At 34.4% G+C, this 27,251-nt stretch overlaps 1 protein-coding gene across 1 annotated transcript in view; it reads left to right on the top strand.

Moving 5' to 3' along the window:
• Positions 1 to 6,923: 6,923 nt before the first annotated feature.
• Positions 6,924 to 27,251, top strand: part of OLFM3 (olfactomedin 3) — a 184,051-nt gene continuing 163,723 nt past the window's right edge. Inside the window, exon 1 of the mRNA XM_019799376.2 lies at positions 6,924 to 7,069. Coding sequence (XP_019654935.1) covers positions 7,001 to 7,069 — 69 coding nt within the window. The 5' untranslated portion in view covers positions 6,924 to 7,000. The remainder of the gene's footprint in view (positions 7,070 to 27,251) is intronic.

Here is a 27,251-nt window from a genome sequence, read left to right as displayed (position 1 = left end):
TTTTTAACTTTATATTACCTAATTATTTTCCCATTAATTCTCTAGACTGCATTCTATTAGCAGTATATGAGCACTACATTTTTTCGCACAACCCAGCTAACACTTGAAATTCTCAGATTCTTACATTTTTTCTAAATTTAGGAATATGAAATTTTATCTCATTTTTTAATTTCATTTTTCTGTTTATTAGTGAAGTTGAACATTTTTTCATCTATTTTTATTTCTTAAGTGCAGAGTATATAATCAAATGAAATGTTTCTGCTGCTCTAGTTATTTTTTAAAAAGCAGTCTAACTGGCATTAAATACTTCAGGAAAAATTATTTAAATAATGTAAATATTTTAAAAATGTAAAATTATTTTAAATAATGTAAAAATTATTTTAAATAATGTAAATTATTTTAAATTATTTTAAATAATGTAAAAAGGTGAGATATTTTTGGCTGCATAATTTGACTGTTGTAAGTGATGGACCACAGAATTTCTCTGAACATATATGTAACCCATATGTTTTTTATTTCCCATACTGAAAGATTACATTTTGAATTAATTATAATGTAGATTTTTCTGATTCTACATCCCTTCATTAATTTAAGTCGGTCTGATTAAGAAGCCAACAAATATTTACCTCATTCTCCCCAAAATGAATATAACAGATGTGCTTCATGATTTTTTTTTACATTACTGATAAATCACTTTATGCACAACATTGAAATTTCAACTGACTTACAATTATCCACTTATCAATTAGGCACACAATTCTTTCAAGTCATCCTTAAAGTAAGTATAGAAGAAACAGATACTTAAATTCAGAATGAGAACCAAAAAGACATCACCTTTGTCAGGAGTCTATGATTACTAGTAATCCCAGACCATCTTAATATACCCTTAGGGATGGAGATGATTAGAAGACTGTTCTATTTTGGGTTCACCCTTGCTTATGGGGGTTTTAGTATGTTAGTATCTCAGCTCAAACTAAGGACAAGAGCTGGGGATGTGGGTATAGGAAGGCATTACAGGGTACTACCTTAATGATAGAATCTGAAATTTTAATTTGTGTCCCCCTAGTCCTGTGAGGCTGGCCGCCAGAGCTCTGCTCATTTTCTTAGTCTCAAGGTAGCCTCTTCTGAAGGTGGCAAGAGCTCTTAATGGAAAATTGGCCATAAATGCCGGGTTTGTTTTATTTTTTTTACTCCCCCAGATCTTGGTCCCATACTTCATGATTGCCATTTTAGTGTTCCAAGGCCCTCAAATTGTTGCATTAGTATTTTCCTGGCTCTTCTAGTCATTCTCAGTGAGAGAGCTGATCCAAATTACCTAGACTTGCATCACTAGAAGTAGAAGTCCTTTGTAATACTGGTGTTTACTTGTAAATATTCAGATCTTCCTTACTTCCTTACAAAATTCCTTACTGGAATTTTTTTTTCTTTATCCCTGCTAAATGATATCAAAATCATATTTCATCTTCAAAATCCTAGCTCAGACTTTTGGTGATTAGTAGGGACACAATGGAGATTTTAAATGAGTATATAAAATAATTCCTTTTCTTACATATTTTCAAATATGGATACCATCAACTTCTTCCCTCCCTGTTAGCACATCCTATGTCCTACATTGAGTGATGGGGCCTAATTATGTTCCCTTTAAATCTAGGCTGGCTTTAGTTACTTGCTCAAACAAACAAAAATGCAGCAAATATGACTCTTGGGACTTTTAAGTCTAGGTCATAAGAATCCTTGAAGTTTCTGCCTAGATCTTTTAAAATACTAGTTCTTGAAATGGTCTTTATAATCAAGTGTTAAGAAAAACCTTGAGAAAGAGGACTGGAAGCCCAAGAAACAATTTCTAGATGAGATGACATTTAGAATGAGACTTAAAACCAGCAAAAGAATCATTCAGGGAAAAGAAAAGCTATTAATGACAGAGGAGGACACTATTAAGGGAACTACAAGCATTACAATTTTACTGGATTCAAATTGCTAAGAGACAATGGTTAGAATTGAGACTGAAGAGAAAAACAAGGGGCCATATCATGCAGGGCCATGTGGATAAGCCATTTTAAAGAGTCTGCACTGGGTCAAGCAGAAGACAGGGAGACACTGAAAGCCTTTAATCTGAGAAGTAACTTGGCCAAATTAGTCTTTAAATCAACCATCTCAGGTCCTGTGTGGATAATAAATTTCAGGTTGAAAGTAGAAGTAAAAGAAATACTGGTGATAAGGCAGGGGAGAGAAATCATTGTAATAATTCAGATGATAGAAAATGAGGTCCTAACCTAGGTATGCACGGAGTTGTGGGATGGCTGTAGAGATATTAGGGAGAAAAACAATGAAGAAAAAATTAACAAAATTTTTGATTGATTGAATGCAGATGAGGGAGAAATCAAGTGTGATTTCCATGCTTATTGCTTTGCAATATAGAGAAAATTGTGTTACAAACTAATATGATTGAGGAAGAATATTGATTTGAAATATTGAATTTGAGGTGCCTGGAGGAAATTAAGTTAGTGACATCTAGCAAACCTTGGGTATATAAATATCATACATGAAGGAATTAGGGTCAGAAATTCACTCATTCATTCATTCATTAAATCATTATTGATTAAGTGACTACCAGGTGCCAGGCACTACTCTAGGTGATTGGATTAGAGCAGAATATCAAACAAAGACACTTTATTAAATATATTGTAATAAAAGAGACAGACAGTAAATAATCTACCTGATAAAATAACATAAATAGAGAATGATTGTGGTGTTATATTAGATTGGGTAGTTAGGAGGGGTAGGGGATCTAGATGGAAATGGCTTAAAAGCAAGCAAGTTAGAGAAGTCACCTCAAGAGAGAATAGAAGAGAAGAGGGAGAAAAATGAAAGTGTGGCAGTACTTTCATAGATTAAGTACATTAGAAAATGAATCAAAGATTATTTCATTTATCTAATGAAAGGTGAAAATTTTCTCAAGAGTTTATATAACCTGCTGGATAACCCTTTTTATTGTTCTAAAATAACTAAGTCCATCAATGTTAAATGATAGGTGAAAGTCAATGTAGGTAACATAATTTTTTAACATAATGAAGCATCTCTGTAATGCTGAAGCAGGATAACATATACAAAAGCAATATATCATAAAAATATATCTTACAAAGGATGACTAATACACAAAACAGTCATCTAACAATATAATTTATTATATAACTAAGAATTTACTTTTGTAATACTGGGTATAGATGTTTAAAAAGTTACATTTTTGGGTTGCCTGGGTGGCTCAGTCGATTAAGCCTGGGACTCATGATTTCAGCTCAGGTCATGATCCCAGGGTCTTGTGATGGAGCCCTGCCTCAAGCTCCGCACTCAACAGTGAATCTGCTGGAGATTCTCTCCTTCTTCCTTTCCCTCCCCCTTTACTCCCCCCCCCCACCTCATGTGCTCTCTCTAAAATAAATAAAAATAAATAAATAAATAAATAAATATTTTTTAAAAAGTTACATTTTTGTTCTAGGTATTATATATGTACACAATTTCATTTAAGCTTATTTTTATGCATGCCTCTATAGATAGTACTGGTCAAAATTTGTGTAGTGCTTTATAAATCTCCGAGGAATTTGTACCTATTGTAGGCATCAAGGGCTAACTTTAATTAGATACATAAATATCAAATATTTTCTCATGCATGTGTTGAAAAATGCAAAATTTCTAAATCTGTGCTATGTGTCATATTTTATCATTTTGTTCTAAATTTCAGTTACCAATTTAAGTTACAGTAAGCAATATGAAGTGACTGTGAAGACAGAAGTGGATATACTATTTCCTTTCCATTACAGAGCTCTTTTGAATAGCTAAGGGAAGAGTTTCATGGACTTTCTCACAGGGAGAAATGATGTGTAAATTGCTATGCGCAGGTAAGATACGATATGGCCTACAATGTCATCAAATTGATTTTATGAAAATGTATTATAAGGGAGTTTTATTATAAAACAAATGACTAAAAACAATAGTCAGAATTCTTTTTAGAAAAATTAATTTCAGTTTGTTTTTATTTTAAAGAGAGAGAGAGTAGTAGGATATTGGTGCATATCTGTGCTGTTTAAATACAGTTTTTGTTTTTCACTGGCATGTTTAATAAAGTTCTCAGTTACTAAACTTGATTGTTCTCTACAAATGACCAAGCTTTTCTTATGGCAAGTGTGTGGAATGTATACTAAGATCATCTGTTTTCATTTGTAACATAATTACCATACATTGCATACTTTAAGTGTTACCATCTTCCTTCACATTTTTTTCTGTCAAAGTGCCACAGATTTTGTATTCTTATTAACTCCTTGTTACAAATGATCATCCAATGCCATTTTAAGATTTTATTTATTTATTAGAGAGAGAGAGTGGGCACATACATGAGAGAGAGAGGGAAGGAGCAGGGGAAGAGGGAGAAGCAGACTCCCCACGGAGCAGGGAACCCAACTCTCGAGGCTCCATCCCAGGACCCTAGAATCATGACCTGAGCCAAAGGCAGGCATTTAACTGACTGACCCACCCAGGTGCCCTGGGAAATGGAGACTTAAAGGGGAAAAAAAATGTGCCCATATAGGAGTTTTGGTCCAATCATTATTAATATTGTGAATCATGTATGAGATCAGGATAATTTTTATCCCTAGGAAAAAAAAACATTATTGTCATTAAAAGAACAGCTATTGATCTTATGCGTATGATGATTATGATTTCATATTACTTTTTGTGTTTGTCTGTTAAGCACAGTTCCTCATATTCAAATAAGCATGCTGCACTGTGTGAAGAGAGGTGGAGGTGGAACAAGATGGTAGAAGATATTCTGAGAAGAAAGAAGAGCATGCATAAAAATAAACAACTATGTTGTATTTAGTATAGGTAATACAAATGCACTATTACAGCCACTCGGCTACTGCACCTCTGCAAATTCATTTTCAAACTGTGTAATGATCTGAAATGTTTAGAAATGGGTACAGAATAAAATAGAATAAAATTTTCAACAATTTTCATGTATGAATCATTGAAAAACATAATCTATGTTGATTTATTCTAGATGGATGGATAAAGATAAGATTAGGTTAAGAAACAAATAAAAAAGAGAGGGAAAAAAGAGCCCCAAATATGCTCTAGAAAGTTATCCCAAAGGGTGTCAGACATTAACTCTGCAGTTTATCTATTACCTCAAAAGAGGTAATTTCTGTTTTCTGTTTCTGATAGGAAATAATGGGAATTTCCAACTGTTGTTATGATTGCTACGGTTATCATTAAACTAATAGCCTTCAGATAATTTTACCTTATTTCTCTTATTCTTAAGTCTCTTTTCTATGCATGATCGATTTCTTCAAAAGGAATTTTCATATTTACTTTTCTTGTTATTTATGTTTCATAGGGAAAAAAGGATCTCAAGTAATAACATACACATGTATACATATTCATAATATCAGGATAAAAATAGATGCAATATGATGTAAATCCTTGGGGATTATAACTTTTTAAGATATTTGATTCCTAAGTGACATTAACTGTATTGAAAAATATGAGGAATTTTCAGTAACAGATTGGTGAGATTTTGTACACAGTGTGTGTGTACTATCTCAAACAATTTATCTTCTTTTTTACAGTGGAAGCAATGGCCATATCATCAACTCACATATTTTAATTCTTAGGAAATAACATTTCTAAAAAAATCAACAGAAGACATAACTCAAGGAGCATTAAAGGTATAATCGTATGAGAGGGAGGTTTCAAGGTGGTTGCGAACTCCTCTCCACGTTTTTATCTCATGGAAAACACTTTTTCCCAGCTTCAAAGAAAAGAAGTCACTTAAGTATAGTTAAATAACATAAGGTGTATGAGTGTGTGTTTGTTATTTACCCTTCCCTGCTCTTGTGAGGCAGCCGTTCTGCCTCTTTTCTTAAGCTCTGGAAAACAGAAATATTTGGAAGCTTAGAAATAATCATTTTTCCCATCCCACTGTCCATCCATCACTGAATTCTTCCTCAGGCATAAACACAAGCCAGACAGATAGGGAAATTATATTTCTGGCTATGGCTATGTGTGAGGAAGAGAGATTTCAGCTGTGTGTGTGTGGCGGGGGTGGGGGGGGAGGTCACTAATGGAATATCCCATTTATGATAAAAAAGAAAGCTTCTTCATTTATTTATGCATTGTATTTTTAGACGACCAAAAGTCCTAGACAGAAAAAAATATACATTGATACCTAACCAAATGGATTATTTCAATAGGCTATTTATAAATGACAGTGCATATATGCATATATAATAGCTACGGACTGGGTGCCTTGAACAGAAAATTCACATTGATAATCTGCACTGCAAACTTTGTTTAAAGCACGAAATACGATATCAAGTCCTCTGTCAATGACAGCAGAAGGTTCCAGGCACTATTTGTTTCATAATCCTGTATCTAGCTGACTCTTTACTTCTCCTTTCCAGCTAAAGTTGCCACCAAATGCTGAACTAGAGCGTGAGAGTCAATCCTTGTTTGGTTAACAAATTCCCAGCAACATATACCCCCAAACCCCCAGGAGCTGTAGTGATGTCATATCCGTTGCCCAGGTCTCCACACCTCTCTCAGCAGTTACTGCCTGTATCTTTTTCTTGGGTCAAAACTTTTGAGGTGGGCTGGCTAGATATCAGCGGGAGAGAGGGTAAACTAGAGCTCGGGTTGGAGGAGCTTCAGCACCTCGGTCAGCGCCGACTGCAGCCCAACCCACCCTCTTGAGCTCGCACGGACTCCCAGCTCGGAGAATGCCTGCGGAATGATCGCCCCCCAGGGCGGCTGCCGCTGCTGCCGCTACTGCTACCACGGCTACTGCTACCGCGGCTGCTGCTCTTGCTCCTGCTCCGGCCACCGCCTCTGTCTGTACTCTGCTCTGACTGGCAGGCAGAAAGTGCAACTGACGAGGGAAAGGTCTCTGCAGTGAGAGTGGAGTGGCTACATAAAAGAGAGTAAAGAGAGGGCAAAAACCCAGATCAGAATGCAGGCGACGTCCAACCTACTCAATCTCCTGCTGCTGTCTTTGCTTGCTGGATTAGATCCTTCCAAGGTATGGGCAATACTTAACTCTTGTTTGAAATAAATGTGCAATATGTAACAAACTGACTAAAAATGCAAATAAATATGCAAAAAAAAAAAAAAAAGGCACGAAAGACGACTCTTCCAGCTATCTTGTGGTGCCTGGCTTATCCCTACTGCTTCTAAGACAAGGTGAACTACCAGAGGAATAGCTCCTCAAGGTAGAGTCTAGGCGAGGAAGGGGGGGGGGACCAAGAGCGAATATAATGTGTAGGGGCAGAGGGCTATGCGGCTCTCGGGGGAATTTAGCTTAATCCGTATCCAAGTGCTTAATGTTCTCTTTTGAAGTCGGAGGGGCAATGCAAAGGAGTTAGCAGTTGAAACAATGCAATTTGTAAACATGTATTAGGAGATGGTGCACTGTTTCTTTGTTGAAAGCAGAGAAGCGTTTTCCAGCTGATCCTGGTCAATAATACTCCCATCGCAGACGTGCTGCGGTTTGTGTCCAAAACATTTAGGATGCTGCTGGTAACACACACGGCAGAGCAGCAGAGCTATACTCTGCCATGGCTGAGAGGCGTTCGTGAAAGGAGCTTGTGTTTATTTGCTTCTCTCTTTTTATTAAGAAAATTAGGAAGCTCTGAGGAAGTTCTGATTACCAGTGTTAAGAAACAGGAAGTGAGAACCCTATCAAACTAGGGAGGGCAATAGGAACGATGAGTTGTCTCACCGCTCTTGAACTCCGAAAATTATCCAGTACTGGTAATTAAAGTGAACGCTAAGCTCTTTTCATAAAAAGGTAGAAAAATATGGAGAAATATTTTCCGTTGTGTGCGAGAAACGTCTTGACAATAAAGTGAGATAATTTGAGAGGTTCAGCATTCTAAGAAAATCATTATGATCTGGACTAAGAGATAAGGCATTTGGCAAAGAGTAAGAGATACAATTTTTGAAATCATTTCACTTATTTAGCTTGTCAAGAGCACTTTGACAAAACAAAAAAAAATGATACCATGTTACAAAACCATTTAAAGCTGCATTTTGGGATATTGCAAAGTTATTTTTAAAGCTTAATATTATCTGTGTAGTGTAGAGAAATGAAGTTTCTTTTCATAATTGGATAGAACTAATATGTAACCAAGCATAATCTAATATTATGGTTGACTGAATATTTCTAGGCCTAATATAGTATATAGTGAAAACTTAGGATCTATCATATATATTTGTAGTTATTTCTTTGCACTTTTCATATTTAGAGATACCTGATGAGAATAATTTTATTTTAAAGGTACAGTTGTGCTGATATTGTCACTGTGAGATCTCCACACAGTGTGTGAATGCCACCTTAATGATCTTAATAGAATATTTTACATAGTAAGGGGTAGCTTTACAACCAGGTAAAAAGTGTTGATTTTGTTTTTATATTTTTTAAATCTTTTTTTTTTTTTGTCTCTGGATTTATAGTGACACATTCTACTGCCACTCTCATATTATATTGGTTACCACTTTTGAACATATTCAATGATATATCTTTCGGAATATTCTTGGTAAAACATTTTTTTAAAGCAAAGCCAATTAGTGAGTTACTGTAAGAAAAAAAATACTTAAAGAGAGTTTTGTCGTTCTTTAAAATGAATTCAGAAATGTAGAGCTTTACCAGCCACTGCATGTGTGATCTGATTTGTCTGGTATCTTTAGTGTATAAACACCTTCTTGAATTCTTGAACCCCACTCTTTACCAAATTAGATATATATAAACAAAAAAAGAGCTGTTAAATAAAAGACCTGTTAAATCCCCCCAAATAAATGACCCATTTTAGTCACTTTGACCTTTCTAGTATCGATAAGTTTATTTCTGTGTATTCAACAATATATAACTTTCTTTAGACTTAACTGGGGCAGTTCAGTACAAATGAGCTGAGAAATCCAGGGAAGGAAACATATACATGAACTTTTCAGATTGTCTTTTTCAAATTCTAGATACTGCAATACAGTGTATAAAGAGCAGATAATATTTTGTTCTACACCACATATGACATTATAGAAAATATTAAAAGGTTCATAGCAAGTGATTTTAATGTCTAAAAACTTTTTGGACTAGGAGACGAAATATTGCTTTTAAAAAGTGAATAAAAGCTACTTTTGTATGTTTTAGCAAACTGTTGTTGATTACCAAACTATAGCATCCCTCCCAACCAAATCATAAATGGTACCAATGAATTCTCAAAATAATTGTCAACTAGGTTATGAACTAGGAATTTTCTCAACTTTTATTTGTTATTGCATTAACTACTTAAGGGTTTAGGTAATAAAATTAGCATTCATAATGCAAATTACGCTTGATGAAATTGAAATAAAAATCCAATAATATAAAAACATATAAGACCACAGTTTTTGGACAATAAGTAATAATTAAGGGATGGCAACTAAATGTACGGAAATTCTAAACAGTTGGTATTTTTTAATATACTAATATACTAGAACTGATATATTTCATAATCACATTTTTAAATAAATGCATTCAAATACTCTTCGATATTGTTACACTTTATGTTTGTAGTAAGTATATATGTATAATCACACATGGAGACACACAAATTGGCAAAATAGAAGAGCTCTTAAAATTGAATAGAGTTTGTTCAGTTATAGGATTGCCACATAGATCAAATATTGGAAATCTAAACCTTAGTGATCATTGTATACTAATTTATCTAAAAACAAGGCTCTCTAATAACAGTACCAATTCCATTTCATGGAAGACTGGATAATGTTTACGTTTATGATCATTTTTCCTGAGACTGAAAATTCCAGATCTTATATGACATTTTATAAAGTGCTTAGGTATCGCCATCTTATGGTAAGATAAGTTACTTGAAAGTCAATTTTATTTTTAAATTTAAAAAAAAATGCCCAAACTTCTGTATTCATAGGATGGACTTACTTTCAGCATGCACTCGCTTTCTTTTTTCTCATTTGATATATCAGAAAATTGGCAAAATTAGTATTATCTTTCAGCAAAGAAAGGCACTTCACCACTAATTAATTATTTGTATTTTTATATAGACAGGTTATCAATTTTCCTCTCAGGAAAATTATGAGAACTATGTTTTCTTAACTAAAATCTTATTAACAGTTTCTAGTTCCAATTAGAAAAACTCATAGGTATATTACTTTACCTGTTTTAAGAGAAATTAATTTTATTTGTAATGGAGTGCCCGAATTAGAGGCAATGTGCCAAACCATCATTCATTTAATAAGAAAATTTTTAAGAACCTGAAAGCTTGTAGGAATTCAATTATTGCTTAGTTTTATGGAGAAAGGAATATTTCAGTGCAGGAAATTCCTAAGAATGGCTGCTAGATGGCATCTCTGTGCTTTTAAACTAAACACATTGAGTTCAGTAATGACCTTGATAGTAGGAGAGTGAACCTCTTTTTCTTTTACAAGAAGATTTTTAGCAGACCATTATTTGAACATTATAACAAAATAGTAATTCCTGTGAATCAGAACCACGAATTTCTCTGCTCTGCAATGCCGAAACAGGAAGAAAGGAAGATATAAATGTGGCTGTGCAGGTTTTAAACAGAACATTTATACCAGAGTTAGATACTTGGGGAATAGTTAAAAAGAGGTGACATAGGCATAGCCACACATTGCAGTGACTGTTGAACTTTAAAGCAGTCCTACTTCTGTGATAAATCAATTGAAAAATGCTCTAGCCCACTTAGATTGAGAAAGCATTCACTATCCCCTTACCTACAAATATATTAGAGAACTTATCACCATGGTACTTGCTCACATCACAAACATAAAATGTAACAATGATTCAGCAATAATCTTCAACACCAAATTGTTCTTTCTGTCCAAAACAACCCAGCCAAGGAGGACTCTTGCATTAACTAAGGCAGTTACTTTAAAGCAACATTAAGATGATGAAAACTAAGAGAATCTCAATCATTATATTTTTAATACTTCATAATGTAATATACCAGGTATACGTGCCTTTGCATTTTGGTATTGCTAAATAAAATCATCAGGGACCTAAATTGGCTATGGTGGCTTTTGTACATAAATCTAGTTAAAGTTCTTGTTCTTTCAACTTTTAAATGAAATTAATAAAGAGCAAAAGCAGCCAGAGAAATAAGCTGAGATAAATGTGTTGTAAAATTCGCCTTAAAAATTTATCTTCTCCTGTATCTCCTGTATGCCAGACAAACCCTCTATACAACAGGACCAACTCAAAATTAGCACAGAAAATATGGATTGATGGCATTCGGCAAAACCTGTAATTACACACCCATAAACCAATATGGTAAAAAATGAAAAGTTCAACGCAGCCCATCCATGTTTTTTAAAGAACAATTACTTTCTTACTCTGATTTTATCCCATCCTCCTTAACCCAATTAAATTCTTATTTTAGAGAAAGTAAATATTCTTTCTCACTCTCTTGGCAGTTTGAAAAGGTTAAAATGGTGCTGCTTTCGTTTATTTTTCTTTTAAAATTCTATCCCATATAATTTTGCAGTTACTTCCTTTAAAAAGGACTATTGTGATAGGTTCTCTGTTGGGAGAAAAAGTGGCACAAAAGTGAGAACCATAGGGGGTAGGATTCAGGGTCCTTTATTTTTCATCCCTGCTTTGCCACTACACATATGTGTGTGTGTCTCAGTAAATATATGTACATGCATATATGAGAACGACGTTGAGGAAGCTGTGTCTCACCTGTAAAATGTGAAGCCTACATGTTCTTGAAACTTCTGTGTTAAACTCTAGAATGACTCCATGCTATGCTTCACATGTTTTTGGACCCCCCAATCACCCCCACCCCAATCATGTATTGAAACCTAATCCCCAAGGTAAGGGTATTAAGATATGAGGCATCAGGGAGGTAATTAGGTCCTGAGATTAGTGCCCTGTTATAAGAGGACAGAGAGAGAAAATTCATTCTTTCCACCATGTGAGAATACAAAAAGAAGTCTACAAGCTGGAAGAAGGCCTCCACTTGATCATGCTGGCCCCCAGATCTTAAACTTCCAGCCTCCAGAATTGTGACAAATAAATAATCTGTCTATGAGCCACTCAGTGGAGAACTTTGTTACAGCAGCCTACACAGACCATGATACTTTATTTAATCATATTTGATCATTCATTAAAAATTTGCAAACCATTTTTTAGGGTATAGCTTCTAAGGTCATAAACTTTGTAAGATCTGGGGATCAGCCTGCCTAGATAATATCATGAAGTTTTCATCTTCTGTGTTTGGCATTCAATAAAGCCTTATAAAGCCTTCAGTTTTCCACTTCCTCACATACCATCCTCTCCTTTCCTCCTATCTCCACATTCACGATCTGTGTACTCAGGCTTCTTCTATTCATTTACCCATCAAACTTTGCTCACTTGACAAGACTGTGAGTGGATCTGAAAACCAACATGTTTCTTGCTTCATCTCTAAGTCTTTTATTTAATGAAAAATTCCCTAGTGAAAAGCAAAGTAAAAACTTATTTCTCATATGAACAGAATTTCTAGTGTGAGGAAGAGATGCCAGAGGTATTTGGGAGGGCTACATGTAAAAGGTCCTGCATGTTCATGGCTGACACTTCCCAAGCAGGAACATCCTTCAGGATTTTAGACTCGCAGCCATTAGGAAAACCTCAATTTTGTGCTAACAAAATATATAAAGAAAAAAATGAGACTGGATAAAGCTAAGACTTGACATTTGATTTACTGAAGTATTAATTAGTCACATTTTACTTTAAATAAATTGGCATCAGTGAAATTAACAGAGGAGATACACAAGCAGACAGCTGTCTTTGTAGGTTAGGTGAGATGACAGGGGTGTTTGGGATCACCTGTGCATTTGTGTGAATGTGTCTATATGCATATATACGAACAGATGTTTCACAGTGGCATTAAAATATGAAAGTAACATCAAATATTATCTAAATATTTGCTACCTAGATCCCAGGTTTAAATCTAAAATAGGATCCTGAAATTAGTCATCCATTTACTCAGTCTATGCCACTTACCAATTAAAAACCTTGAAGGAGATTTTCTATGAAACTAGTATTATCATGGTAATTTGCCATTATAATTTTTTAAATTGTATACCAAATTAATTCAATGTAAAAGGGCGAGCTGGACATGAAGTCATGGTTTTAAGGCCCAACATGGTTTAAGGCCTAACTGCACCATTTTAATAAGGCACTTAACCTCTCTGAAGCTCAGTTTTCTTAACTATGGAATAGATGGAATAGCAATAGAATTTATACCATTATTAATTGTATATATATAATTATATATATCATTTATATCTAAAATCATTTATATATATAAAACCATAATTTCCAATACAAATATTTCATAACATTAGTCAATTTATAACCAGATCTAAAGTCTGTTTTGGGGGCGCCTGGGTAGCGCAGTTGTTAAGCGTCTGCCTTCGGCTCAGGGCGTGATCCCGGTGTTCCGGGATCGAGCCCCACATCGGGCTCCTCCGCTGGGAGCCTGCTTCTTCCTCTCCCACTCCTCTGCTGTGCTCCCTCTCTCGCTGGCTGTCTCTCTGTCACATAAATAAAAATAAAATCTTTAAAAAAAATAATAAAGTCTGTTTTGTACCATATATTAAGATCATAATAGAAAAGGGCCTCTCATGCCCCTTCTTTCTTTGTTATTCCTTCTTCTCAGCTTTCAGAAAAGTGAATGTCCTATTTTTATACGATCAGCAGAATTTCTCAGAAGCAGCCCATAGTTTTGGTCAAAGCTCCAATTTCAAAATATCACCTTAAAAATTTACCTCATATTTATATCCCAAATTTGTTAGAAAAAAATACAAGACATGCAGAGTGGTTCCATAATATCAGAGCCAAACTACATTCAGAAAAGAGCTTTTAAACTAATCATGGAGAGTGGATCACAGAGAGAATGGATATATTTAAACAAAGGTCTATCAACAGATAAAACTGCTTTTTCGACCAGCATAAAAAGTGTGGGCCTCTTGTGTCTTTGCAAAGTATACCAATGATAAAGTAGTTTAGATCTTCTCTCTGATTTAAAAATATTAAAGAAAGAAGATTTATAAAGGGATTTTCTCAAGTTACTCAGTCTAAAAATGTTCAGGGCAGAAGGTCATTGTCTTGGTCCTTCCAGGCTGCAATAACAAAATACCACAGACTGGGTAGTTTATTAACAACAGAAATTTATTGCTCACAGTTCTGGAGAATGGGAAGTGCAAGATCAAGGCACCAGCATGGTCAAGTTTTGGTGAGGGTCCTTTTCCTGCTTCATAGCTGGTTCCTTCTCACTGCGCTCTCACATGTAAGAGGAGCTAGGGAGCTCTTTGGAATATCTTTTTATAAGGGCACTAATCTCATTCAGTGAAGGCTCCCCCTTGATGACCTAATCAATTCCCAGAGCCCCTACCTCCTAACACCATCCCATTGGACATTAGGATATCAACAATTTAGGCAGGTAGGAAGGACACAAATGTTCAGAACATAGCAGTCATGGAGAAATGACAACTTTATGAACATAATTTCTCTGCTCTTTTCTCTTGGATTGCTTCCCCAGTTTTCTGTTTATACTGGGTTTCTTGCTCTTCTTAACAGAGACTTTTACAAAGTGCTTGAAAAGACCTGACCTTTAATTAGCCGCTTAATAATACTTCTTCTAATGTTACTGATCCAAAAGCAAGTCCACCTGAGTTACTCATGAATTGATTATTTCCTTTCTCAGTTCAACCCATGTAAATAATATAATCCATGTAAAAATAGATAAGGACAACTATATAATTTTTAGGATAGACCCTGATCATGAAAAACTAATATTTAAGAAATGTATTACTTCAGAAATTTTTGCACACCATTCTTTTGTGAGATTTAACTTATTTCTGTCACTTGCTACAAGAAGTACCAAACCCTTTTGGGGAGAGGGGGGTTCCAAAATATAGGAACAGTGTAAGACCATCTCTATCAAGAGTGCCACTAATTTGAAAGGTGCTAATAAAAATACTCAAAAATATTCTTGGAATAAAAAAAATAGAGTTTTCTAAAAACATTTACTTTTTTATGTTTTAAAAACAAGGTGTTCTAAAGTATATATCACAAAGCTATGCCTTCCGTCATTCTTATACAAAGCCTTCAGAGGAATAAAAATAAGTTCAGAGAGAGGATCACAGATGCTGTTGTGTTCCTGCTTTTGCCTCTCCTTGGAAAGCTCTTTCCCTCTTCTCCATATGTCAACATTTTACCTATATTTTAAGATGCAACTCAAATGTCACTTCTTCCCTAAACCCTTCCCTGGCACTCCTCACACCCCAGGAAGAGTTTATCTGATAAACTAAGAACTCCCATAAGAAAAGAACCATGTTTTATTCATCTTTGCATTTATAGCCACTAGCCCTGTCTCTGACACAGAATAGGTGTTCAATGAAAACACTGAGTGGATTTCTTTTTCCCCCAAATTTGCTGTCTTCTATTGCACTCTATTTCTAATCACTCTTATTACACTATCCACTTTTTTTCCCCCAATTGGGTATTTATTGTATTGTGTCTCCCCTACTAAACTGTAAGGTAACTGAGGGCAGGCTGTGTCTTGGTCATTATCGTATCTTTTCCCATCTAGCGACTAGTACAGTATCTACTCAGGTCAAGTATTTAACAAATATTCGCTGAATGAATAAATGAATAGACGAAGAAAAAAAATAAATCAAGGAACACCTAAAAAACTTAAAATCCTGGGTTAAATATATGTATTTAGGGTCCATGCTCTCACCAGAAAAGATATTAGGGGCAGGGAAGTAAGATAAATTTTAAGAATCTTTTCTAGGGCTTAGGCCTCTTACATCAGGTTATTTATTTTGCAGGATGCTGCAAGATTATGTCTTTTTAGATTTTTTATTAATTTCTTGTCCTACCTCACCATCCTTAGTGCTATTTTTGACTTTTCATAGCTCTTTGGAATGCTTAATACACTTGAGAATTGTGTGTTTCCTGATACTTGGTGATAATGTTAGCACATCTTCTTATTCCTTGGTGTATGTATAAATATCCATTTTATTTACATAGGTTTGTAAGTCTGAACAGTTTATTAATTAGTGTGCCTATGTCTTGACTAACTTTATGTAATGTCTTAGCCTTATCTGGTAAATTAGTATATTATTGATATTTCTCCATCTCTTTTTAGGGACTCCATTATTTTTTTAAGAATCTAAAATATTCTCTTAAAATTATTCTCTTACTATACATTCTTATAATATTACCATATAGAGAAAAGTAATATTGCCTCCATATTTGTACTACATCACTAAATGAGCACAACACCATGATACAGAATAATATTAAATTATTAAGAGCAAATATGGGTAGAGTGGAGTTAAAAAAATCATCTGAATTGTAACTTCTAAATATCATCAGAAATTCAATAGTTTCATGATTAACTTTGTAGGCTAAAATGCTCTGAAAAGAAATGTCCTAAGAAAAGTAATAAATTGTCCTAACAGCACAAACTAACAGTTATCTAGATAATCCCAAAGGGAGTGCATAAATTGAATACATGATCCTTTTTATATTTCCAACTAAGTTGAAGGTGATTAAGAAGCATTATCCTATGATGATTTAAATGGCATTACTAGAGGGACTAATTCCAGATGGCAGGATTTCTTCCAATAGAGAATCAGTATTGGAAATGTTGATTCACTGGTACCAAAATGTCAGGGTGAAATATTAACTTACAAAAGACACCACCACTTCTGGGAATGATCTATGTCTATGGCTACTTAGGGAATTGTTTATCTGGAATCAGTACCAATGGTATTTTTACACCTACGTACGTTTTGTGGCATGATCCCTACATCTTAGTGCATATCATTGTAGTACTAAATAAACAGAAATATTATCTGGCTCAAGACCCACTGAATACTTTTGATTATACTTATCATTTATTATTTATATTGTGATGCAGATATATTCTACTCTTTACAACAAGCTGAATGCTAGGCAAAGTCAGAGAATAAAATAACTCTAGTTTGATTGCCATATACCTTTAAACACTCTAGGGATAAGCAGGAGGAAATGTATAGAGACTTATGAAGCTCATGCCAAAAAAAGTAGCTATTGTAATATGAATCAAAACTGGGCATAAGATATGTGAGAGTAAGGAATCAAGTGGATAGGATCAATCAATAATTTACACATGGTGCCCTGATTAGTTCCAAAGCATCATGACTTTCCTGTCAGCCAAAGCAATAAAGACTCCAACTCCAAATATTTGACCTAAAATAAAATGGAATAAGACTGTAAGAAGTGATAAAATTATAAATGAGCTTATATGTGGCATAGAGTTGGTTACATTCATATATAGCTAAAAGGAAAAGAAGGGTTGAGAGGAGATAAATATTTGTTTACACACTGGGCTTTTGCAGATGATGTGTTCATTTGCCAACACGTATTTAAGAATTTCAAGCAGTTTACTACCTGCCCCATACACACAGAGAATGATTGGATTCATTAATCTGAGAACTGGTTACCATTTTCTTACTGTTGGCATTCACTTTTAGAACAAAGTCTCTAATTTAGTTCAACTAATCTTTAATATCTCTCAGTAAAAAGAAATGGAAGGAAAGGGCAATGAAAACATCCTTAATTTCCTTTTTCTTTCTTGCATCTTACTTTTGCAAAGAGAGAGGCAGTAGAAAGGTGATTGTACTTTGTCCATTTGTAATCATTTCTTTTGAAAAAGATACCTCTCAAGGGACTCAACATAATTAATATTAATTTGACATATAAAATGAAAATAAAGGAAGAGAGAAACCATGCCAAATCAAAGCAAATTACATAATAATTAGGAAACTGGAAAGTTCATGGTGTTACAGACAGAGTACTAAATTAAGCTGGGGCCCGATATCAGTTCTGCAACTGTCTAGTTGTATGGCCTTGGAAAACTCATTAAATTGTTTTGGTTTCCATTTCCTCATGTACAAAATGAAGATGCTGAGCCAAATGCTCTTTTTTTATGGGTAGGTCCTCCTAAAGTGGGGCACATTCATCTCTTATAAATGTAGCTCATCATTCTTTCATCCTCCCTTCTGCTTGTAGACTCTCAAATTGTTAAAATTAAAAGTAAAACCTAGGTTGCTTTTACTTTACTGCTGAAAATCAAAGTTAATATCATCATATCATAAAGAAAATCATGGCAACTTGGTCATATACCCAGTGACACAAAAATAAATGTAAACTATATAAGCTCATTTCAAATCTCAAGCATTACAGAATATTTAATCTTTATTTTGTATACTTCCTGGTTATTAGCTTTTGAAGATTGAATGAAAAATAACTGAATGAAGGACATTGTGTTTCTATTGTCTTTATCTGACAGTAGTTAAAACAAAAGAGACTCTAAGAGTTACAAGAAATAGACCACCTATTTTATTTTTGCATAAAGGAATAATCTCTATAACATAACTGAAGCTAGCTTCTGTCCATATGTTTCTATTATTGGGGAGTGGGACAGTATTCAAGGGACTGGATTATTTTTTATCAAAAAATAATTACAAAGTTTCTTTTTAAATCAAGTTATAACTTCCAATGATATTTTCTACTACTGAATTATGATTCATTATTTGGCTAAATACAAAAAGAAAAAAACGTAGATAGACTGTGGTAGACAGAATAACATCCCTCCCAATGATGTTCATATCCTAATCCTCAGAAACTGTGAATATGTTACCTTACTCGGCCAAATGAGACTAAATTAAAAATTTTGAGATGGGAAGACTGTCCTAGATTTTCTGATGGACCCAATGTAATAAAAAAGGACCTTATAAGAGGATGGGTGGATGCTTAGAATCAGAAAAAGAAGAGAGTATGACAGAACAGAGACTGGAAGGAGTCACTTTAAAGATGGAAGAAGGAGCCAAAAGGCAAGGAATGTGTGCTGCCTCTAGAAGCTGGACAGCCAAGAAAATGAATCTTCTCTATAGACTCCAGCAAGGAATACAGCCTTGCTAACACTTTGATTTTAACCTTATAGAACTTAATTCATATTTCTGCCCTCTAGAACAATAGGACACAAAACTTGTGTTGCTTTAAACCACTAAGTTTAGGGTAATCTCTTATAGCAGCAACAGGAAACTAATACATTAGTCAAGATGACAGTAATTACTACATAAACACGAAACATAAGTCAGACCTTGGCTGTAGTCTGTGCTTGTGAATATTAAGGTTAGAGAAACAATAAATGTGAAATTACAGTGAGTTCTAAAAATTAAAGTTAGGTAATTTAGAAATGAAAAATTGCTTATAAAGAAGACTAATTAGATTATACATAACCTTAATTTAATTACATGATAGGTAACTGTGTTCCCTAGCTGACATTTATAAGATACAAGTGAGTCTTTCAGTTGTTGTTAGGTAAAATCTGCCCATAGAATCTCACTCTCAATCTAAGAATTAAGTGGTTGTCATTTAATTTCTTTGCCAGCCTAGGATCTTAAAAGCATTTGATGCCACATTCTTTATACTGGATTTGTTATCTACAGTGAAAATGTAAATAAGTTTTCTACCTATGATTTAGTAAAATGATGAAGACAGCTCCTTCTTTTCATCAGTCAAATTTGATCTAACAGAGGCACTGGCATGTCTTCAGATGAAAGCAATTTTGTTTAGAGAACCAATGCATGTTACGCAATAAAGGCATGGTCAAACACGGTGGTTGCTTAATGATATTCCACAAAGTATAAGCAAGACCCATTCCTTTTATGTGCAGTTGAAGAAGAAAATTGTGTTGTTGAGTTTGCTTATTTAATTTTAAATAATTGGGATTTGTTTTTAGCTTTAGAAAAATTTACAAAGTGAAGAAAACAATTAGTTCAGAAATTAATGACTCTCAATGATCTTAATTAATACATGTTACATTCATATTACATTCATATTAGATAATTTTTTCAACAAATACTCATGTCCGGCAATGTTGTAGGAATTGGAGATAAAATAATTTTTTAAAAGGTATATAAACTACTCTCAAAAAGCCCTTAATATTTTCTACTGGAGAACTCAATCAGATATACTAATGATCATAGTACTGTATGATATGTCCTATAACAGACGCTTGTGTAGGACACAAGTAGGGGATAAAGAATGAACATCTACAGCAGGCTAGGCATAAGAGAAGATTTCCTGGGGGAAGTGATACTTAAAGGAAGATCAGCAAGATGATGAAGGAAGAAAAGCATATTCCATTAAAAGGCAAGAGCCCATATGAGGTCACAGAGATACAAAAGAGCGTGTGAAGCATTTTAGAGCTTTCAACATGACTTGAGTCCTTTTACCACTAATTTTGTGAGAAGTAGGAGAAGTTGATGAAAAAGAGGGCTATTGGTAGCACTAAAATGGTAGAAAAATGATTATCTAAATGGTCTCCAAGGTTTGACCTGTACCAGATTTAAACATATTTCTGGACTTTAATTTACCTTAACCCCAAACAAACAAATAAAACACAATGTAGTTGTATTAGTTAGAGTTATCCAGAGAAACAAAACCAACAGGATGTGTAGTGTGTGTGTGTGTGTGTGTGTGTGTGTGTTCGTATGTGTGTGTGTGTGCATGCCCACGTGCATGCGCATATATATATGAATATATATATCATACATAATATATAAAAATATTGATTATGAGGAATTGGCTCATGTGATGGATATTTCCCCAGATCTGTAGTCAGCAGGCTGGAGACCCAGGAGAGCCATGGTGTGGTTCCAATCCAAAAGCCTGCAAGTTCAAGACCTAGAAAGAGCCAATGTTTCAGCTGGAGTCCAAAGGCAGGGAAAAAAATTTAGTGTCCCAACTCAAAGGCAGTTAGGCAGAAGGAATTTTCTCCTACTAAGCCTTTTATTTCTATTCAGGACTCCAACTGTTTGGGTGAGGCCCACCTACATTAGGGATAAGAATCTGCTTTACTCTGTATACCAACTCAACTGTTAATGTCATCCAGAAACACTGTCACACAGTGACCCTCAAGAAGCACAGAGAAACTCAAGGTAATGCTTGACTAAATATCTGGGCATACCATGGCTCAGTCAAGTTGACACATAAAATCACCTAAAATAATAACATTTTAAAAATATCTATATGGTTATATATCTAAATGTCTCTATTTTACCTCTTTCTATCCAGTCTCATCTCTATCTACCTAGCTAGCTAGCTTTGTAACATCTACCTATTTTAACCATCAAAACATAAGTTAATGAGAAGAATCCCAACACATCTTACCCCAAGATCTCTATGATTTCATTGTAATTGTCTGTCCCTGCCTCACCCATCTCATGCTGATTAGGTTCCCCTGTAAACTGTGACTAGAGATTCCTTGCTCACTGCAGATTGCATCACCACCATCATACATGAAAATTATAATTACTCAATAATTAAAACTATTGTAAATCTTTTGATAATAAGTCTGTTGTCAAGATAGTCTCCCACACAAATGATCTTCTACTATATTCTCATTTAGTTAGAAGATGATTCTGGCTTGGTTAAATTGGCTTGCAATTTGACATCACCTAAAACTTATAGTCAGGTTGCATACTGATTTCAAATCCTATTGACCAGATTTTTTCACCATGCAAAGGTTTTTCATCTTGGAATTTCTTTCATCTTTATTTTTCCTTTTCCTTCCTTCTTTACTTATTTTCTTCCTTTATTTTTTTTCTATCCATTCAAAAAATACAATAAAACCCCATCATAATGTTAAAAGTTGGAGAAGAAAAGTTCAAACAATGTAAAACTCATTGCCATGTTGCAACAAAATACCAAAATGACCAGGGTAAGCCTGCTATGGAAGTTTGGAGCCAGTCACCAATAACATGACATTTGCATCACCAGGGACTTACGGTGGAAGATTTTCAATGCATTTTTAGAATGTCTGCCATGCGCCTAGCATTAACTGGAATCTAACGATACAGCAGTGACCAATGAAACAAAAGTCTCTGCCCTCATAATGCTTAAAATCTAACTAAAATAAACAACAAACAAATAAGCAAAGTGTGTGTCACATGATAATACATTAGGTGGAAGGAAAATAAAACAAAGAAGAGTAAGAGGCAGTGACATGTTGTAAGGTAGAAACAAACAGAACAGGTCCCACAATAAAACTGATACCTGAGCAGAGGCATGAAGGTGAGGGAGTAAGCTATGTAGATATCTGGCAGAAGAGAGTTCCAAGCACAGAAAATTGTAGTACAAATTCAAAAAGTAAAAGCACACATGGCAGGTTTGAGAAAAGACAAGGGACTAGTGAACAAATGAAATGAACAAAAAGGAAACTAACAGGAAATGAGATCAGAAATTTATCAGGCAGAGAGATCATGTGGATTCCTGTAAGTTGTTTGAAGGAGTCTGTGGGATGGGAAGATACTAGTGTGTTTTGAGCACAGACGTGACGTATTATTTTACTTCTGGTGGTAAGGGAAGAAGTAGAGACCAGGTGGTATAAAAAATTAAATTCCTGGTGATAGCTTAACATAATTTATTCAATGAGTTGAAAATTGGCAATAGAAATTTTTTGGCTTGAGCAACTTGGAAGGAAATATGTCTCTCAAATGCAAAACACACTGGGAGAGGAGTTCAGGAGTTTGATTTTAGAGTTGCTAAGTTTGAAATGTCTATTAGATATCCAAGCGGTAATGTTGAGTAGGCAGCTGGCATTTAGACCTCAGTGGAGAGGTCTGAATTAAATATATCATTTTGAGAATCATTAATATGTAGCTAGTACTCAAACCCATAAAACTGGAGGGGATCAGCTCGAGGAGTGGCCTGAACACTGTGCCTCAATATTGAGAGGCAAAAAGCTGAGGGAAAACCAATAATAAAGACTGAGAAAGAATCTATGAGACAGGAGGAAAACTTGGAGAAGGTACCGTCCTGAAAACGATGTGAATGAAACGTCTCAAGGAGAAAAATTTATTAAATTATTAAATTATCATACACTCTAAATGGGTCAAGTAATATGAAAATTGAAAATGAATCGTCTTTAGTAATGGAATCACTGGTGAGATTGGTAAGTGGACTCAGTCAACTGATGGTGGGAAATCCTCATCTTAATGGATTCAATAAAGTATAAAGGAAGGAGAAATATAGATAACAAACAGATATAAAAAAGACTTCTGAGGAGTTCTGCTATGAGAAGAGAAATGGGGTAAAACTAGAGGAGGATATGGCATCAGACATGCTTGGTTTTGTTGATGTCTAAAATGGAAGAAATAACACCATGTTATAATGCTGATAATAATCACGAATAATCACAAATGGTTTTAAATAGGATCACAAAGAATTCTTCTATGGGAACAGGTGGGAAGACAAAGTATGTGTACTAATGCAATTTGTAGTTTAGACAGGGAGTGCAGACACATGGAAGCTCTCTTGTAATTGCTTTCATCTTCTCAGTAAAATAGAAAGCATGGTCATCAGCTGAGAGTGATGATGGGTTATTGGTAGAAAGAAAAAAAGAATAATGTCCTGAAAACTGCAATTAGAAGCAAAGAGGACAGCTTTTCCACTGTCAGGCTGTGATAGAGGAGTGTGGTAAAGGGCTTGAGAGTGCCTTAGAGGCAGCTGTCTACTCAGGGGAGAACCAGATTTCAGTAAAAGTAAAAGGGTGAAGAAATTTTCAGAGAGTAGACATGAGGGAATGTCACTAATGATTGATTGTTTCTCACATGTTGCTGTCTGCGTTAAATCGATAATGAATCTTTCATGTACATTGAAAGACAAGTCTGAGTTTTCCCCAGGAACTAGTTATTTTTTCACTGAGTCTATGAAGAAATTTAGCCAGCCCAAATCTCTCTTGATGTGGAAAACGTACAAAGCCATAAACTTGTTGAAGGGCATTCAACACAGAGTATTATAGAAAGTGAAAAGATGTTTCACTCCTTTCCCCCTCACTTTGGGCCAGATTTAACTTAGATGTCACATTGTACTCAAGGGAGTACATTGAGTCTTAGAGTTGATATGATATAACCAGGAAAGATGGGCAGAGCTGCCAGCCAGTGGGATTGTATACTTTAACCACATTGGGCCAAAACTCTACCCTGAAAATTTCCTTGGGACATTTTTAAAGCAATACAAGAAAGTTATATTGCTAGCTGATATGGAGGCTATCAGTTCCAATTAGCAATTTTCCCACATCCGTGAGAACATATTGTAACAGTCCCACCAAACACATACGAGAAAACTGGGTTCATTTTTGTTTCTTCCACAAATCTTATTTCAACGTACTGTATTAATGGAGATAAATTTGTCGTTTGTTATAGTTAGCAATGTATTTCTGCTCTAGCATATGTCTAGACATGACATGGCTCACATGTTAATCTATTATACAATGTCTTTCTAATTATCCAACAAAACATAACAGGAAAAAAATGTTAAGTTTAATTTTATGTGACTAAAGCAGGCAAAACCAAAAAGGATCTACGTGACATTCTTCTCATTTTCTTGGTACAGGTAACATTAAATAGAGTAAAGGAATGGTAAAGGTAATTTAACGATGTTGAAATAAGAATCAGGAAATAGAAAAATTAAAACATGTGCCTCTGTATTTGTGGATATGTGTGCTTGTGTATGGAGGGAAAGTTTCATCTGGCAACTACTAAATTAAAACCTCAACAATCAAAACTTCCTACATTAATTATAGAAGTGAGTGAACAACATGAATTACAAAATATGTTTAAATGCAGCTTGATTATTTCCAATTCACATAGTAATCTAAGTCAGCCCTACAAATTTTATTTGAATTGTTGCCTAATAGAGAGCTTTAGAACTCATTGTAAAAATAGATGAGATCACTTTCAAAGTATCCTCTCAATTAAATGAGCATGGGTGATTTAAATTCCCCATAAAAATTCTGTTTATAATAAAAAAGTTCGTTTCCTTCCTTCCTTGCTTTTCTCTCTTATTTCTCCTTTTATGCAAAGAAAACACTGTTTTTAACTTCTGTCATAGTTACTATATGTCCAAAAGATGGGAAATTGCAGTAAATAACATTTCTTGTTTGAAATTATAAGAAATTATGTGCCTTACTTGAAGCATGTTACTTCTCCCTAAGTCACATATTTTTCAGTAATATAATGGGGAAATAATACCTCTCTCATGGGACTACATGAAGGTTAAATAGCATTTTGAAACACCAAGTCCACTGCCTAGCATTTAGTAAGCGCTAAATGAATGACAGCTTATTTTTCAGTGATTAGTGTTCAAAAATATTGCTTGTGCTGTATGTCTTACTTCTTAACTAATGTAATCCGTACCTGGCATTACTCATTCAGTTCACTTTATCCAATTTTACACGATTCCCAATATATCTTATGAAAAAAGAAAAGATATGTATTCTTTTCAGAAATTCTTTACCTGCTCTTGGCCCCATTCTCATAAAGTTTAATTTTTTTTTTTAGATTATCTTTTGGAACAGTGGTGTGAACAAATATTTAAGAGAACAAAAGAAAAAAAAAAGAACAAAAGAAAAAAAAGAAAGTAATAAAGACCCTTCAAAATAGAAAAGGCTATGCCTGTGGGAATAAATCAAGAGTGTAATTATTAAAGAAACAACAACAGATGATAACCAATGATTTGCCATAGGATTAACAAATAAGGAGTGGAAGGAGGCAATTTTATAGGTTCTATCTTTACTCACTTACAGATCATCTCTCATCTCTTGGACACTGTTTGTTGTGCTGAAAAGTCTTTTGCAAAGAGTAAGATAGAATTGAACAAATGCCCCCTAAAGCCTCTTCCAATTCTGGGGTGTATGGTGTTTCAATTCAACAAAAATTTGCTCCGATTTTCTATGCCCTTTTTTTGTACTCATGTCCCATTTGGTGCTTATCCAGAATCATAGTACGTGTTCAAGAAAAAGAGAAATACAAACAGATCTAAATTTCAGTTGACTGTGGTACAGCTCTTCAGTAAAATTAAATATATCAACTTGAAGATTAATTAAAGTGTCAGAATAGAATAAAATCAGTCACTGGATCATCTGAGAACTTTTCCCAACTGTTAAAGTGAGAATGTTGAGAATGAGGAAGGTTGATTGAAACCCCCAAATGAATATTATTTAATTACTAATCATTTTGGACTCTTCCATTTTAATAAAGGATATTAATTCTACCACTAGCACAGTTGTTAAAACACATAGTTTGTATAACTACCATTGAAATTTCCAAAGAGTAAAATTTTTAGTTTACTGTTACACAATTTTTACTGAAAGCATTGTTGAGAGCAAATAATTCAGGGAAGATTGTTTGAATATACCAATATGTTAAGCCAGACTGTCCATGAAATAGGGATGCATACTCCAATAGCTCCCTTTTCTTCATTATTTAGTTCCTAATAAGGTATATTTTACATTATGCCAAGTAAATCTATTAATAAGTGTATAAAGGTTTTTAAGATCCTCAATAAATAGGGGAAGGTTGGAAAAGTTATCCTTCTTGTAGTCCAACATATAATAAAGCCTTCAAAAAATTTTTTTTAATTTAGGGAATATATCATGGTAGTTAAAAACGCATGACAGAATTGAATTTGATCAAGTTTCTACTTATTAGCTGTGAAACCTTGAGAAATTAACTTCTACAAACCTCATTTTACTGATATATAAATTCAGGGTAAAGTGAAACATATCTCATAAGATTGTTGTGGGGAAGTATATAGGATAAAATTTTCTGGGACTATCTGAAACACAATAAGATGAGGACAATAAAGATACTAACACTAATTATAGCTTGATAGCTAATTATATTATTGGTATTAGTATTTTTATATGTGTAACTGTCTCTTTTTAGGTTACCCATTATGTAAGCCCTCTCCATGTGAGCTTTTTACAGAGTGGAAAAGGTGTGGGTGCAGCTAACAATGAGCAGTAGTCTGTCCACTCCTGGGCATCCATCCAATGACCAGATGGTCACTACAATCCACCTGGATGCCTTTAATTCTCCTGCAAGTAATACCAGGTCAGAGTTCCATAAGTGGGATTTAACCACAAAACAAAGTAACTGGAAATTATCTAATTATATATTAGGTAAATTTATCTTAAAAGACTAACAAAAAATCTAAACAAACACATATCACTAATTACAAATTCATTGTATCCTAGTGTTTGGGGAACTTCTGTCTCTTAATCGTATGTCCTTTTCTGTCCTGTCTTACTACTTTTTCAAAGAGTTTAAAATGCCCCATT

Source organism: Ailuropoda melanoleuca, chromosome 2 (genome assembly GCF_002007445.2).
Source record: "Ailuropoda melanoleuca isolate Jingjing chromosome 2, ASM200744v2, whole genome shotgun sequence".
NCBI classification, from domain to species: domain Eukaryota; kingdom Metazoa; phylum Chordata; class Mammalia; order Carnivora; family Ursidae; genus Ailuropoda; species Ailuropoda melanoleuca.
Note: the sequence above shows the minus strand (reverse complement) of the source record. Positions and strands in the feature narration are given on the sequence as shown.